This window comes from Rhinopithecus roxellana, chromosome 8 (assembly GCF_007565055.1).
Source record: "Rhinopithecus roxellana isolate Shanxi Qingling chromosome 8, ASM756505v1, whole genome shotgun sequence".
NCBI classification, from domain to species: domain Eukaryota; kingdom Metazoa; phylum Chordata; class Mammalia; order Primates; family Cercopithecidae; genus Rhinopithecus; species Rhinopithecus roxellana.
This window is the reverse complement of record NC_044556.1, coordinates 97,528,584-97,541,899: the sequence shown is the minus strand read 5'-3', so window position 1 is coordinate 97,541,899 and position 13,316 is coordinate 97,528,584. Positions and strand designations below refer to the sequence as shown.

The window sequence follows — 13,316 nt, the reverse complement described above, 5'->3', positions numbered from 1 at the left end:
TATTCAATTGTGTCTTTGCTCAAAACGGTACTATTTAAAACAGAAACCATTTCAAATGATACTTAATTTCTACCATTGATTAAAGTCAGAATGTAGATCACCACTCTTTCTGCTCTCTTTCACTGCCTTTGAGGGCAGTGCTGAGACAGGAGGAAAATACGTGAACTAGGAGGTAGTGGAAGGGAGTGCCCTGGTAGCACTTGATGAACACTTTGATGCCCATTTCACTGCCGTCTTGCCTGGACAACTGCATCTGTCATTTTGTCATGGTTCACAGATCTGAAAGTTACAAAGTTGGACCTAACATAACTTGTTCTGTAGAATTCAACGATAAACTAAGCTTAAACAATCGTATTTACCTATTTCTTTTCAATTTTTAAAGTAGCCTATCACATTTCTGCTATATTTAAATTGACGTTGCATCTTAATATCTCAATAGTAACCGGTTGAGAATTATTTAACCCTTTGCCTGCTGCTTCTCTTCCATATGAAGAGAATTCTTTAAAATATTTCGAATTCTCTTGTATATACAAAGTGTGGATCATAAAATAGTTGCTGTTTAGGGTCGCAGTGGGGTGATGGGTGCCCACCCCCAGCTGTCCTTGTTTGCTCCACATACAACAGGAACCAAAGAGCATTACGAACATTTAGGATAGCTCTGAATGCACAAGTGAACTGCTAAAGCTAAAGTAAAAATGAAATCATCAACAACCACCAAAAAATAATGTTTAAGTAAACTAACCTACACCATTGTGAGAAACCATAAAACACAGCAAACGCTTGTTGCAGTGATGAGACTTCAACGTACGTGACCGTAATGTCACAGGGCAACAGCAGAGAAATGGGCAGAAAATGTCTGGGTTTTCTACACCTTCTGCAGGTGAGGAGCCCTGTTCTCTGCCCAGAGTCCTTTGAAAAAACTGACACCCTAAGACTATCACAGATGCTTTCCTCATTCTCTGAATTTGTTTCGCATGAGTAACATTCACATTCTGTGTTTAAAGAGTGATGATTATGAATGAAATTTTGTGATGTCAGGCTGAGTCCTTGGGTCTGGAGAATCCAGTGCCACGTGCATGCCTCCCCATGGTCGGTGGAGGAAGCCAGGCAAATGGGGCTCCAGTCCTTACTCTGCCATGCTGTTTTCTGTGGGTGAGGCCTGGGACAGCTTCTTCATCCTTATGTCTCAGTTTAGTCTTATCAAAAGGAGAATAGTATGTGCTTCTCAGGGTGTTCTGAGGGTTTGCTACATGAATACACTTGAAATACGTAGGACACTCAGTGCCTGGGATGCAGGAAAGGCCAGACAACCATTAGCTGTTGTGGCTGCTGTTGTTTTACATCAGTTGTCAAAAAGGGTAGCTAGTCAGGAGAGGGAGGCAGCAGTGAGCTATGATCATACCACTGCACTCCAGCCTAGGTGACAAAGCAAGATTTTTTCTTTTTTAAAATAAAAAAGTGCTGAATGTGGGAGAGACAGGAACATCTGTCAACTCAGCAGGTGTCAGGGGCTGTCTACTGTTCCGGGGAATGAAGCCTGGAGCTGGCACATGCAGCAGAGCTGAGAGAGAGGATGGAGGCAGCCTGGCCAGGCTGTGCACAGACCTCAGGTGATTCCCCTTGAGGCTAAGCCGTGCACCTCTACAATTTTCCCAGATGCCCCAGCTCCCTTACAACAAAAACCTTTTTCCCCTCTTCACAACAACAGAACATTCGAAGCAGCTGACCATTCCACTGGCTCTAAGAGGATAATTAGGATGGCCTCATCACTTAGCCACACTCACCGCTGCTTGCCACAGGCAGGACTCCTGGAGTTTTTGTTCGAGTCTTGAACCTTGCTCCTTCTCTGCGCTGAGACTAGCACTTGGGTCATGAGATGGCTTATGGAGGTAGGGCTGATGGAAAATGCAAATGTGCACAGAGATCTGCTTTTGTGCAATAGCCTTGCAAGATGCTCCACAGCTGAATTCCATTGGTGCTCCCCACAGTGTATTTTAAGGTTAAAAGCAGATGGGGACTGATGGTGTCAAGTGAGTTTTTAAGAGATTATGATCAGACTTTAGCTGGTGGAGCTACTGGAATTTTTCTATTGAAAAAATTAAAAAATCAGTCCTTAGGAGATTTGATGATTGATTCATATGTGGAAGTAGGAATTGAAGAGCAGGGACTTTTTATTAGCAGGTGTTCTCAGAAATTGAGGCAAACAGAAGTAGTGACCAGGCACAGTGGCTCAGGTCTGTTATCCCAGCACTTTGGAAGGCCGAGTCGAGCGGATCACCTTTAGGTCGGGAGTTTGAGACCAGCCTGGCCAACATAGTGAGACCCCATCTGTACTAAAAATACAAAAAATTAGCTGGGCATGGTGGCGGGTGCCTGTAAAGTCCCAGCTACTCGGGAGGCTGAGGCAGGAGAAAGACCTGAACCAGGGAGATGGAGGTTGCAGTGAGCCAAGATCATAACACTGTACTCCAGCCTTAGGCGACAGAGTGAGACTGGGTCTCAAAAAAAACGTGGTTTATGTGCCTTGCATTAGCAAAATACTTAGTATGGTTTGGGGACCCAAAACATAGGATGGGAAAATGTGGTAAAGCAGGAACATGGTGTTGAGGGCAGGCTCTCTGTAACAGTGCTGTAAGTTTTGTTTCATAAATTACAAATACAAAGAAAACCTCCCCATGCCCAGTAAAGTTTGACTTGGAAGATTCAAAATAGTATCTCAGACTTGTTAAAGGCCAAAGACTTTTAATTATTAGAATAATGTATTTTTAACCTTTTAATACAAGAAAAAACTCAGAGCAAGTGGAAAGTAGCTATTTAATTATATTTCCTAAACCATGCCAGTTTGAGGAAATGTCTCATTTGCATGTGTATTTGTATACTGCATTGTTATTTATACCAACAAAAATTTATTTTGCTATTCACTTGATGAGAAATGCATTTAGATTGAACGTGGGCTTTAGTTTCAGTTTTTAAAAATGCAACAAAAGTATTCCCATACCCATTAATCTATGACCTAGTTGGATTCAAAAGGAAATTTCATAAGAGTAGAAGTATTCTTAAGACTGAGCCTGGACTCTGGGCCAAACATAGCCAGCCTCCATGGACAGACTGTGTTTTCCTTCCTCTTAAAAGATGGTCTCAGAATAGGACGATTTCTATTATAGAAGCAGTGGCAATTTAAATTGCATTTCTAAATATAACATGTTCAAGGCAGTGACTTTAAAAATTCACATCTGAAACCATATCACTTTAATCCTTCCTTTTTACACTCGAGGCAGTTCATGAATTGCCAAAGACGTTTTTCCCAATTCATTTTCCTTGTGTTTTTCCCCCCTGAATCTTATAAATTGTGCATTGATTTAGGAGACGTAAATTTTTTGTTGGCTTTTGCCCTGGAAAGTTGATGTTGTATCTTTTCCTTAATTTTTCTATCCATTCAAGAAGAATAAAAAATAATTCTGCTTTGCCTCATCACAATAGGTATAGGGATAAGATCAGGTCTGCTAAATATTTGGTACTCCTCACAGGGAAATGCTTTGTACATAGTATGAATAAGACATTTTTAAAGCTGAATGACTCCACTGTGCTACACTGAGACATTTTATGTAATCTCTGCAGGTATAACTTTGTACCCATATGGTCTTGCTTTCTAAGATACTAGGAAATTAAAGCCCACAAATTATAATTCTATTTCTTATTAATAGTGGCACCCAAGTGTACAGCAAACAGTGGTTTAAATTAGTTTTGCACTTGAAATGAACAAGATGAATGGAAGTTTCACTGTTGGGGAAAGCATTGAATTAGATCTAGATTTTCTCTCAGGATGGTAATTAAATTTTCAGGTAAATCTTGTTGAGATTGATAGGCATAACTTTTTTTTGATAGTCTTATTCTGGTTTGACAGAATAAGAATCAGACTTTTTTCTTTTCTTTTTTTCCTGTTTTGTGTGTGTGTGTGTGTGTGTGTATGAATTGTGGTGGTTGGGGGAAAATCTGTTATATGATATAAGTTATAAGATATAGTGTAAATTACTAACTATGAGGCTTTTGTCATTTAATCAAAATAAAAGGTACCATTCAGAAATTGTGTTTGTTTTCTAGGGACACAACCAAATCATAACGTATAGCAGACCAATCTATTTTTGTGTGCTGTGTGGCCTTATTTTGCTTCTTGATACAGGGGCCAAAGCCAGGCACCCTCCCAGTTACATTGTGTATGGCCTGAAGCTTTTCTCTCCAGTGTTTCTCCAATCAGCTAGGGACTACCTAATAGGTGAGTTAATTACGGGCTTGTGGGGAAGAATATGGTGGGTGGGGGTATGTCTCCCCCTTGTCTTCTGAGTTTCTAAGCTTCCTTACTTGATTATTGGGTGAAGAGATGTGTATTTTCCTCTTGGCTCACGTATCTACAGAAGACTGTCTGGGAGCCCAAGCCTCAAGGCATCCAACTGTGGAATTATTTTTAAAGGATTTTGATATTTATGACCAAGAAGTTGCAGCACTATAATGTCCATTATAATAATGCCCATTGTAATAATGCCCATCTGGGCTGGGCACAGTGGCTCACGCCTATAATCCCAGCACTTTGGGAGGCTGAGGCGGGTGGATCACCTGAGGTCAGGATTTCAAGACCAGCCTGGCCAACAATGGTGAAACCCCGTCTCTACTAAAAAAATACAAAAAAAATTAGCAGGACATGGTGGCACATGCTGGTAATCACAGCTACTCAGGAGGCTGAGGCAGGAGAATCGCTTGAACCTGGGAGGCAGAGGTTGCGGTGAGCCGAGATCATGCCATTGCACTCCAGCCTGGGCAACGAGTGAAACTGTTTCTCGAAAATAAATAAACAAATAAAAAAAAAAAGCCCATCTGCAGAATAGTTGTTATGGTGCCTGCTGGAGATGGTTTTGCCATCGGGGTGGCAGCATGAATGGGCATGGTTCTCTGTCCAGGTGGAGACCTGGATACTCAGATCACCCAGTCTTCCACCAATCCCTTTGCTTGACTTAAGGTTTAGGCAGTATTTGATATAAAATGCTCTGTTTAAACGAGTCACCTGCGTACTATATGGTTTTGAGTCCTGACTCTGGAGCCAAACTGCTGATTGTTTGAATTCCAGCTTTGCCACTTTACTAGGTATATGACTTTGAGCAAAACTTAACTGTGATATAAAGGCAAAAATATTGGCCACCTCAGAAATTACTGAAAGTTTTAAATGAGTTGGTATACTTTGACATAGAGAGCAGTGCTGGGCACCAAGCATCAGCTGTTGTTGTTCCTGTTATGCAAAGTGGTTGCTCTGGTATTGACCCGACTGCATATGCTCTGAGAATTCTTGCAGAGACATCCAGGGGTTTGCACACCTACCAATTTGTTATTGTCTGTGATAACATTGACCAGCTGAGTTGGTAAAGGGTAGCTTCTACCAACATCACTAGCCGGATCTCTCGCTTGCCAGCTAGAAATCTTACTCAAGAGACTGTCAAAGCCTCTGGTCCCACATCATCCTTTCCCAACCTCTGTGACAGCCTTCCCGAATCTCTCTAGTGGAACTAGGGAGAGTGCCCAGGTATGGTGTAAGCTTTGTTTGTGCTCCTTGTAGGTGAAAACCCTGGTAGGCACTCCACCCTTTGGCTTCCTGTTCCTCTTCCTGCTGCATTGGTACTGAACTCTTCATTCTTTACTCCCCCCATGCCCAACCCACCACAAGCCCACCTTTCTATGCATCCTCAACACATCTTTTTCTATTACATCATGTGAGAAGCACAGTAGCTTCTTCTTTTTTTTTCTTTTTTTTTTTTTTGAGGCAGAGTCTCACTCTGTCTCCCAAGCTGGAGTACAGTGACACAATCTTGGCTTACAGCAACCTCCACCTCCTGGATTCAAGCGATTCTCCAGCCTCAGCCTCCCAAGTAGTTGGAATTACAGGCATGTGCCACCACACCTGGCTAATTTTTGTATTTTTAGTAGAGATGGGGTTTCCCCATGTTGGCCAGGCTGGTCTTGAACTCCTAACCTCAAGTGATCTGCCCACCTCAGCCTCCCAAAGTGCTGGGATTACAGACGTGAGCCATCGTGCCCGGCCAGAGTAGCTTCTTAATGCCAAAGGGTTATGCACCGCGCTTCAGAGAACCTCTGAGTTCAATTAGGAAACAGAAACATGTTGGGAAAAAAATAACAGATCCATAATTTGATCTCCCGGTCAGTGCCCTCCTGCCCAAGAATATTTGCTTCTATCCTTCCTGATTTTTTTACTTTACTTTTTTTCCAGTCCTGTTGGTTGGAGCAAACACATACACAGGAAAGGCTTTCTGTCATTCTTATTGTTTTATAACTTAGCGCGCCCATATTCCTCACTAAGTCGGCTGCAATGAAGAAATCACAGTTTGAGTAGACAGAGATGCTCACTCATGATCGCACACTTTGCAGGGCCATCCTTTCCTGCCATCTTCTTTTTGCAAACAGCAGTGTTGGAGTCCACAGCTCAAGGGCATACGAGGACCCGGAGATTAGAGAAGGAGAAAGCATAAAATAATTTTGGAAGATGTCCAGGAAACAGTTGTCTATGTCAAAATGCTGCCTTTTCTCTCTCTGCACTCCACACTCCATCTTGGGCACCCCCAGCCATCTTTTCCTGGGATCTTGAATGTGGATTAGTGTTGATAGAGTGCCACCTCTTACAGGTCACAGGGATCTGTGGTTTGAGCTGGAGACGTAACTACTGTGACCCTTTCTCACCGCCTTATCACACATTGTGTGGTCCCTTCTCATCTCCGTCTCACACATTGTGTTCCTTCCACTCAGAAGCTGTTTTGCAGCCTTCCCCACCCTTCATTATGCTGGCTTATAACACCTTATTTCTGTAAGTTTGACCCCATTGTCTGTCCTCTCACTACCCACACTTTCATAGTCCTTAGTCCATTTTCTAGCAATCTACTCGCATTATTAATACTGAAATAATGCCTGTCTCTCTCACTAGCTTATTTGCTCAGAAAAGGCAAGGCTGAAAGTAGGCAAGGCCTACTTTCTTACCACTGAATCCTTAGCAGTGTCTGGCATTTAGAGGCACTAAATAAACATCTGTTGAAAGCATGAACTAATGAATATAAAAGTCCGTGTTTTTGTTTTGTTTTGTTTTTGATTTTTTGAGACGGGGTCTATCTCTATTGCCCAGTAGAGTTCAGTGGCCCGATCTCGGCTGACTGCAACCTCTGCCTCCTGGGTTCAAGTGATTCTCCTGCCTCAGCCTCCCAAGTAGCTGGGATTACAGGCGCATGCCATCATACCTAGCTAATTTTTGTATTTTTAGTAGAGATGGGGTTTTGCCATGTTGGCCAGGCTAGTTTCAAACTCCTGACCCCAGGTGATCCACCCGCCTCAGCCTCTCAAAGTGCTGGGATTACAGGCGTGAGCCACCATGCCTGGCCGAAAGTCTGCTTTAAGTACTAAGGAGATTAATGTATAGTAACTTTCAGAATACTTCCCATTCATAAGTCAGAGAAGGCTACAGTCCATTTGGACCATTTAACTCAGCACTTAGAATAAGTAGGGACTTAATAAGTGCCTTTGCCAATAATCTGTAGAAAGAAGTTTGGGGGCATGAAGAGCATGATGTGTCTTCCATTTACAAATTGCTTTTATGTACATTGGCCTCTCCCTTATTCCTGTTTTTAAAATTTTTATTTACTACTGTAAAAAAGTCAACTTTGGAATAAGTGTAGTTGTCTTGGTGTGGTAAACTTACAATGGCATTGGAATGTGAGATGTTATTAAAGCTCAAAAAGTAAGACCTTAACGTCTTAAATAATTGGTAAAAGTCTAAGATTTTACTTTTAGCAGTAACCCTTGTTCTAGAATATCCTACTAGGTATGCATATTCTTATTTTATTTTAGTTTTTAAATCAATTTCATTAGGGATTGGAGAGGGAACATTCTTATCTTTTTCACTGGAATTCCCTTTCCCTCATTAAAGCTTCTCCCTAATACATATTTTTGTTTGCTTGTCAACAGTGACAAGTAAAAATGGCGATAAAAAATCCAGCAAGCTGATTAAATAACTTCCAGGGTAAAGATAAATAGAAAAATAGAACAATAGCAATCCCTATGGAATGAACGTGTTAAACATACAAATTTGCACTAAGCAGGAAAAGGTTGCGAAACAAATTTAGAACAAATGGGAGAGAAAGGGAAGAGAGAGAGGCTTACACTATTTTTCTGACTTTATGAGGGAACACAAGGGCAACTTAAAGTCATTTCTTTGTGGAACTTATTCTCTCTACTCCCTCCACTAGCAAGGGATGTAAGCAGTCTAAAGCTGCTGCCACTGCTATGTGGAGGAACTAGCAAGGAGAGAAGAAAAACATTAGGAGAAAACAAAAGGTTATTAGGAGGAAAAAGAAGTGTACAGATCTAGAAGTGTAATGCTTCCTAGAGCCGCTGTAACAAAGTACTCCCCACTGGGTGGCTTAGAACAGCAGAAGTTAATTGTCTTGCAGTTCTGGAAGCCGGAAGTCCAAACTCAAGGTGTTGTCCAGGCCATGCTCCCTCTGAAAGCGCTAAAGAAGGACCTGTTCCGGGCCTCTTTCCTTGGCTTGTAGCTGCCATTCTTCTCCTGTGTGTTCACATGGTCTCCCCTGTATGCGTGTGTGCCTCTATGTCCAAATGTTTCCTTTTCATAAGGACACCAGTCATATTGAATTAGGGCCCAGGTGGACCATAAGGGCCTCAGCTTAACTCAATAATCTGCAAAGACCCTATTTCCAAACAAGGTCACATTTAGAGTTACTGGGAGTTAGAACTTCCACACCTTTTATGGGAACATAATTCAGCCCATAACAAGGAGCGTTTAAGAAAAAGGACAAGGCAGAAGGAAGAATTAAGTCCATCTGACATCGTTTCCCATGGATTTATTGTGCTTCTCGTGCTGTGTTGGGTGCAAGTGGTCCTCCTCTGGCAGGTGCTAGGGAGCTTGGAGTATTTCCTAGAGCAGTCTCTTATTGGTGATGTTTCGGTTACCCACTGCCACTCCTGGTTTCTGCAATTAAACCATCACCCTGTCAGAGCGGGAGGAGGTGGCAGAGGAGAGGGACAGACAAGGAGCAAGACCAGTCCAGTATCAGCAGCTCCTTCTGCCTCCTTGTGCAGAAGAGATCAAATGCCTGAGCCAGTGGTATGAGAGAAGTCAGGTGGACATGGGGCAGGTGGGAAGGATGGAGAAACTCCTTGTCATGTATAATGCAAGGAGAGAAGCATCTCAAAAGAAGAAGGAAACGTCAGATGATTGAAGGAGGAGAAATTCAGGTGAATTAAGGAGGTAGAAGCACAGAATAATATTCCTACGTGATTTCTTTTTCTTTTATGATCCCTCATATATGTTCAGAATATTACTCTGTGCACTTTTCCTTTCATTATAAGAAAAAATGTTCTTTATTTTTATTCCCGGGAATAAGGTGAAAGTTATTCGTCCGCAGTCATTTCCTGTGCTCGGTCAGAGACTGGTGACCTCTGGCTGGAATTTATATTACTTTCCATTTGGGAAACTTCAGCAAAAGCCTCTGTGTGAGACTGGCTTTGAAATTATCCTATGGGTGAGAAAGCCAAAAGGTCTCTGATTCTTAGTACCATATTTCAAAAGGAGCAGTAACGAAACTAGAGTGTGCCTGGAGGAGTGTGTAGCCACATGGCCTATATGGGGTCTGGAAACTGGGTAATGGAACTGGGAATGTCCAACCCAGGGAAGAAACACTTGAGTGCTAGAGGTACACACAATAGCTTCAGATCCTTAAAATGCTGCCGGGTTGAAGGGGAGGGATTTTATTCTCTTTTGTAGCCGTAACGACTAGTTCCGGCAGATAGAAGGTGGATTACAGCTCGGTACAAAGAAGCCAGTAAAACGGTTTGGATTAGAGCTGCCCCACAGCAGAGTAAGTGTTTCTTAGTGAAATGAGTTCTCTGGCTTGGAAAAACTTCAGGCAAGATGGAATGTCCATCAGTTGTAGCCCGGGTCCAAACATTGGATGGGTTCTTTATCAAATGGCCACTGCTCTGTGTTTTTTATTTTTGTTTTTCTCAGACCTGAGAGTTTTATGTTGTATTTTTGGTCCTTAGGTTTATAAATCCCTGACAACAATAATGCATCTTCAATAATGGAGATTGTAATTTTGGAGATAAGTGGAGGTTTTAGAACCAATTACTGGATTGTACTCACCTTTCCCTAAACACCCAGACGTCCCATTTCTATGTCTTGTTTAAAGGCTCATTTCTTGGCCTCAGTCCGTATGAGGTCAATCGGTTAATACACAGATAGAGCATATTGAAGACACACAATATATACATTCACATTGACTTCAGAGGCTTTAGTTTTATCTCTGTGCCATTTTAATTCTGCCTGCTTGCCCCTCAAACCTGCAAATACGGTAATTTATATCACTCACATTTGATAAAAGAAATAAGCTTAAGCTACTGTATTTTTATTTATGAATTTTGCTTAAAAAGAAATGGAACTGTGCCAGAAGTTTCTGCCTTGACTATAATTATTAAGGAAAATAAAAAGTTAGGAAGAAGTGAGAGAAAATTATAGACCCACTCAGTGGTGTGCTAACAGAAAATGTTTGTTCACAGGGAAAATTATGAACAGCCACAAAGACTTTAATGTTTCACTTCTGGGGAAAAAAAAAAAGAACAAAATAATTTCAGCAATTTCAAGTGTCATTTTCCTAAAGTCCTGGTAACATAACAAGCATTTGGCTGCTTTTTCCTTCACGTTCAGTGCAACCTGACAGATGAGACACATGGACTCCCTCTTCCTCCCATTCCACCTCCACGACATTTATTTTAAAGACTAGAGCTTTCCTCCTCCAGTATGTTTTGGAGAGGATCTAGTGCATGGGCCTCTCTGTTGACTGCTGTTCTTCCTGTATTATTTCATTAAGTTCCAATTCTACACCCACAGCCAGAGCATCTCCAGGGATGACTTTCTGATATTTCTTACCATTTTATCTTCCTCATGCCATTTTTCACTGTCTTCTAATTCTTCTCACTTCTTTGGGTTTTGTTGCATTGGCTAGTGTATTTCTTATACAGAATGCCTCTTTATCCTTGATTTACCAAATAGCTCCCAATATTTGGCTTTGTCTTTCATGTGATCCATACCTAGACTTTCCCCTGTAGTTCTTCATTCTCAGGGTAGTTTTGGTCACACAGGCATACAGCATTTTGAAAGGTAAATAATAAATCTCATTGGACCTTCCCTCTGCCCCGATCTGGAATTGGCAGATATAGCATAGCACAAAATTGTCATTGCTGGGTTTTGACCCCCAAGTAAAGAGAAGCTCTTCTCAGTTTGTTTGAAATTTTATGGAATTTTGTGGATTAAAATTTCTGTGTTCATGACTATATGTTCTGTAATTAAATTTCTATTTATTTCTTGTATCTATAGAAACTGAAAAAGAAATTATGTCTTACATAGTTATGTCTAGCATATCAGTATTTGTGCCTTTTTGTCTGTGTTGATTGAGAAATAAACTGCTTTCAGGTGCTCTACTTTTTTACAATATAGTTGAAATCTTGCCACAAAAATTATCACGACAAAATCACCACCTGTATCAAAACATGGCTCCAACACCAACCACAGCCCCTATTATCATAGATAGTCATGTTCATGACATAAAATTTTTCTTTCACAGAGTTGGAACAGTTCCTCAGTACTTTGTTCTATAGTGAATTTTAACCAACTTTTGTGTGTGTGTGTGTGTATGTGTGTGTGTGTGTATATATATATTCTTTAAGTTCTGGAATACATGTGCAGAACATGCAGATTCGTTACATAGGTATACCAATTTTTAAAAAGAGAACTTCAACATCTTTTGTGGGAACAGAATTCAACCCAAAACAAGGATTATTTCAGAAAAAGGACAAGAGAGAAGCAAAAACCAAGTCCATGCAATATTATTTACCATCTTATGGCCAAAAGTGCTATTATGCCCATTTTAAATAACACAATAATATTAACCAACTATTTTAAACAAATATTCAGAGAATGGGTTGTGCACATACTCTCATCCTTACAACACCGCTATGGGAAGTTAACATTTCCCATTTTTCAGAAATAGCTGAAACAGCCTCGCTTGCCATCCTCCTCCCATTGTTCACTGTGGTTTGTGCATATTTTAGGACATAGTTCCAATGTCTAGACATATTGGATTTCAAATCAAATTTCCTTAGTTTTCTTAAGGTTTACCAGTACCTAACTTCATTGACATACAACCCAATAATCAAGGACAGAAAGGAAGACAGATGTCTTATGGCACTGCTAATGGGAGTTTCTGTGTTTCTCTGAAACCCAGCTTCAGTAGAATTAAGCAAGAGGCAACGGTAGGAAAGTTGTTGTAAAATGCAACTCTGCTATAGTTTTCCTCCTCTGACAAAATAGTTCTCTGAGACATTGAATTATAACCTACACATGTTTTCTCCAATTCTGCAATTGCATCATTCTGATGGGAGGTAGCATAAGCTCCCTCTCCTCAGCCAAGAGCACCTTCGTCTACCACGTGATCCATCTACCCTAGAATCCGTGTCACATTATCACCCAGTGCTGAGTCAGGTAGTTCCCACTTGACAGCCTTGAGCTCTGACTTAACTCTGAGTTTCCAATTGGTATTTAGGATGTAACGGACTCTGAGTTACTCAAGTGCTTGAGGGTACAGAAGCGTAAAGTAAGGACACTCCTTGGCCCCAATTTTTGCTCCCCTCTCACATGCAGGAAGAGATTTCCATAATTACTGTCCTGTGATTTTTTTTGTCTGTGAGACAGAGTCTTGCTCTGTCGCCCAGGCTGGAGGACAGTGGCGTGATCTCGGTTCACTGCAACCTCAGCCTCCTGGGTTCAAGTGATTCTCCTGTCTCAGTCTCCCGAGTAGCTGGGATTACAGGCACGTGCCACCACGCCTGGCTAATTTTTGTATTTTTTGTTTCAGTAGAGATGGGGTTTTGCCATGTTGGCCAGGCTGGTCTCAAACTCCTGACCTCAGGTGATCCTCCCATCTTGGCCTCCCAAAGTGCTGGGATTACTGATGTGAGCCACCACGCCTGGCCTGTCCTGTGTTTTTTTTATGTTCCTGTAGTTTTCCCAGTTTCCTTTCTCTTACCCTCATCTTCCCCATGTCCAAGTCTACTCTTTCAAACTGAAGATGATTGTACTTTCATTCACCACCCCTGAAGTCTTTGCTCAGTCCTGGGCTGTGTGCGTTCTTTTCATCAGTACCTCTTTCTCAGGATCAGCTCCTTGTTGCATCCACAGGCACATTTCCGTCTCAGTC

General features: G+C 41.5%; 1 protein-coding gene across 1 annotated transcript in view; it reads left to right on the top strand.

Moving 5' to 3' along the window:
* The window catches only part of PCNX2 (pecanex 2), a 318,318-nt gene that overhangs the window by 82,894 nt on the left and 222,108 nt on the right, over nt 1-13,316 (top strand). Inside the window, 1 exon segment of the mRNA XM_030935586.1 lies at nt 4,102-4,273. Within this exon segment, the coding sequence (XP_030791446.1) occupies nt 4,102-4,273 (172 nt within the window).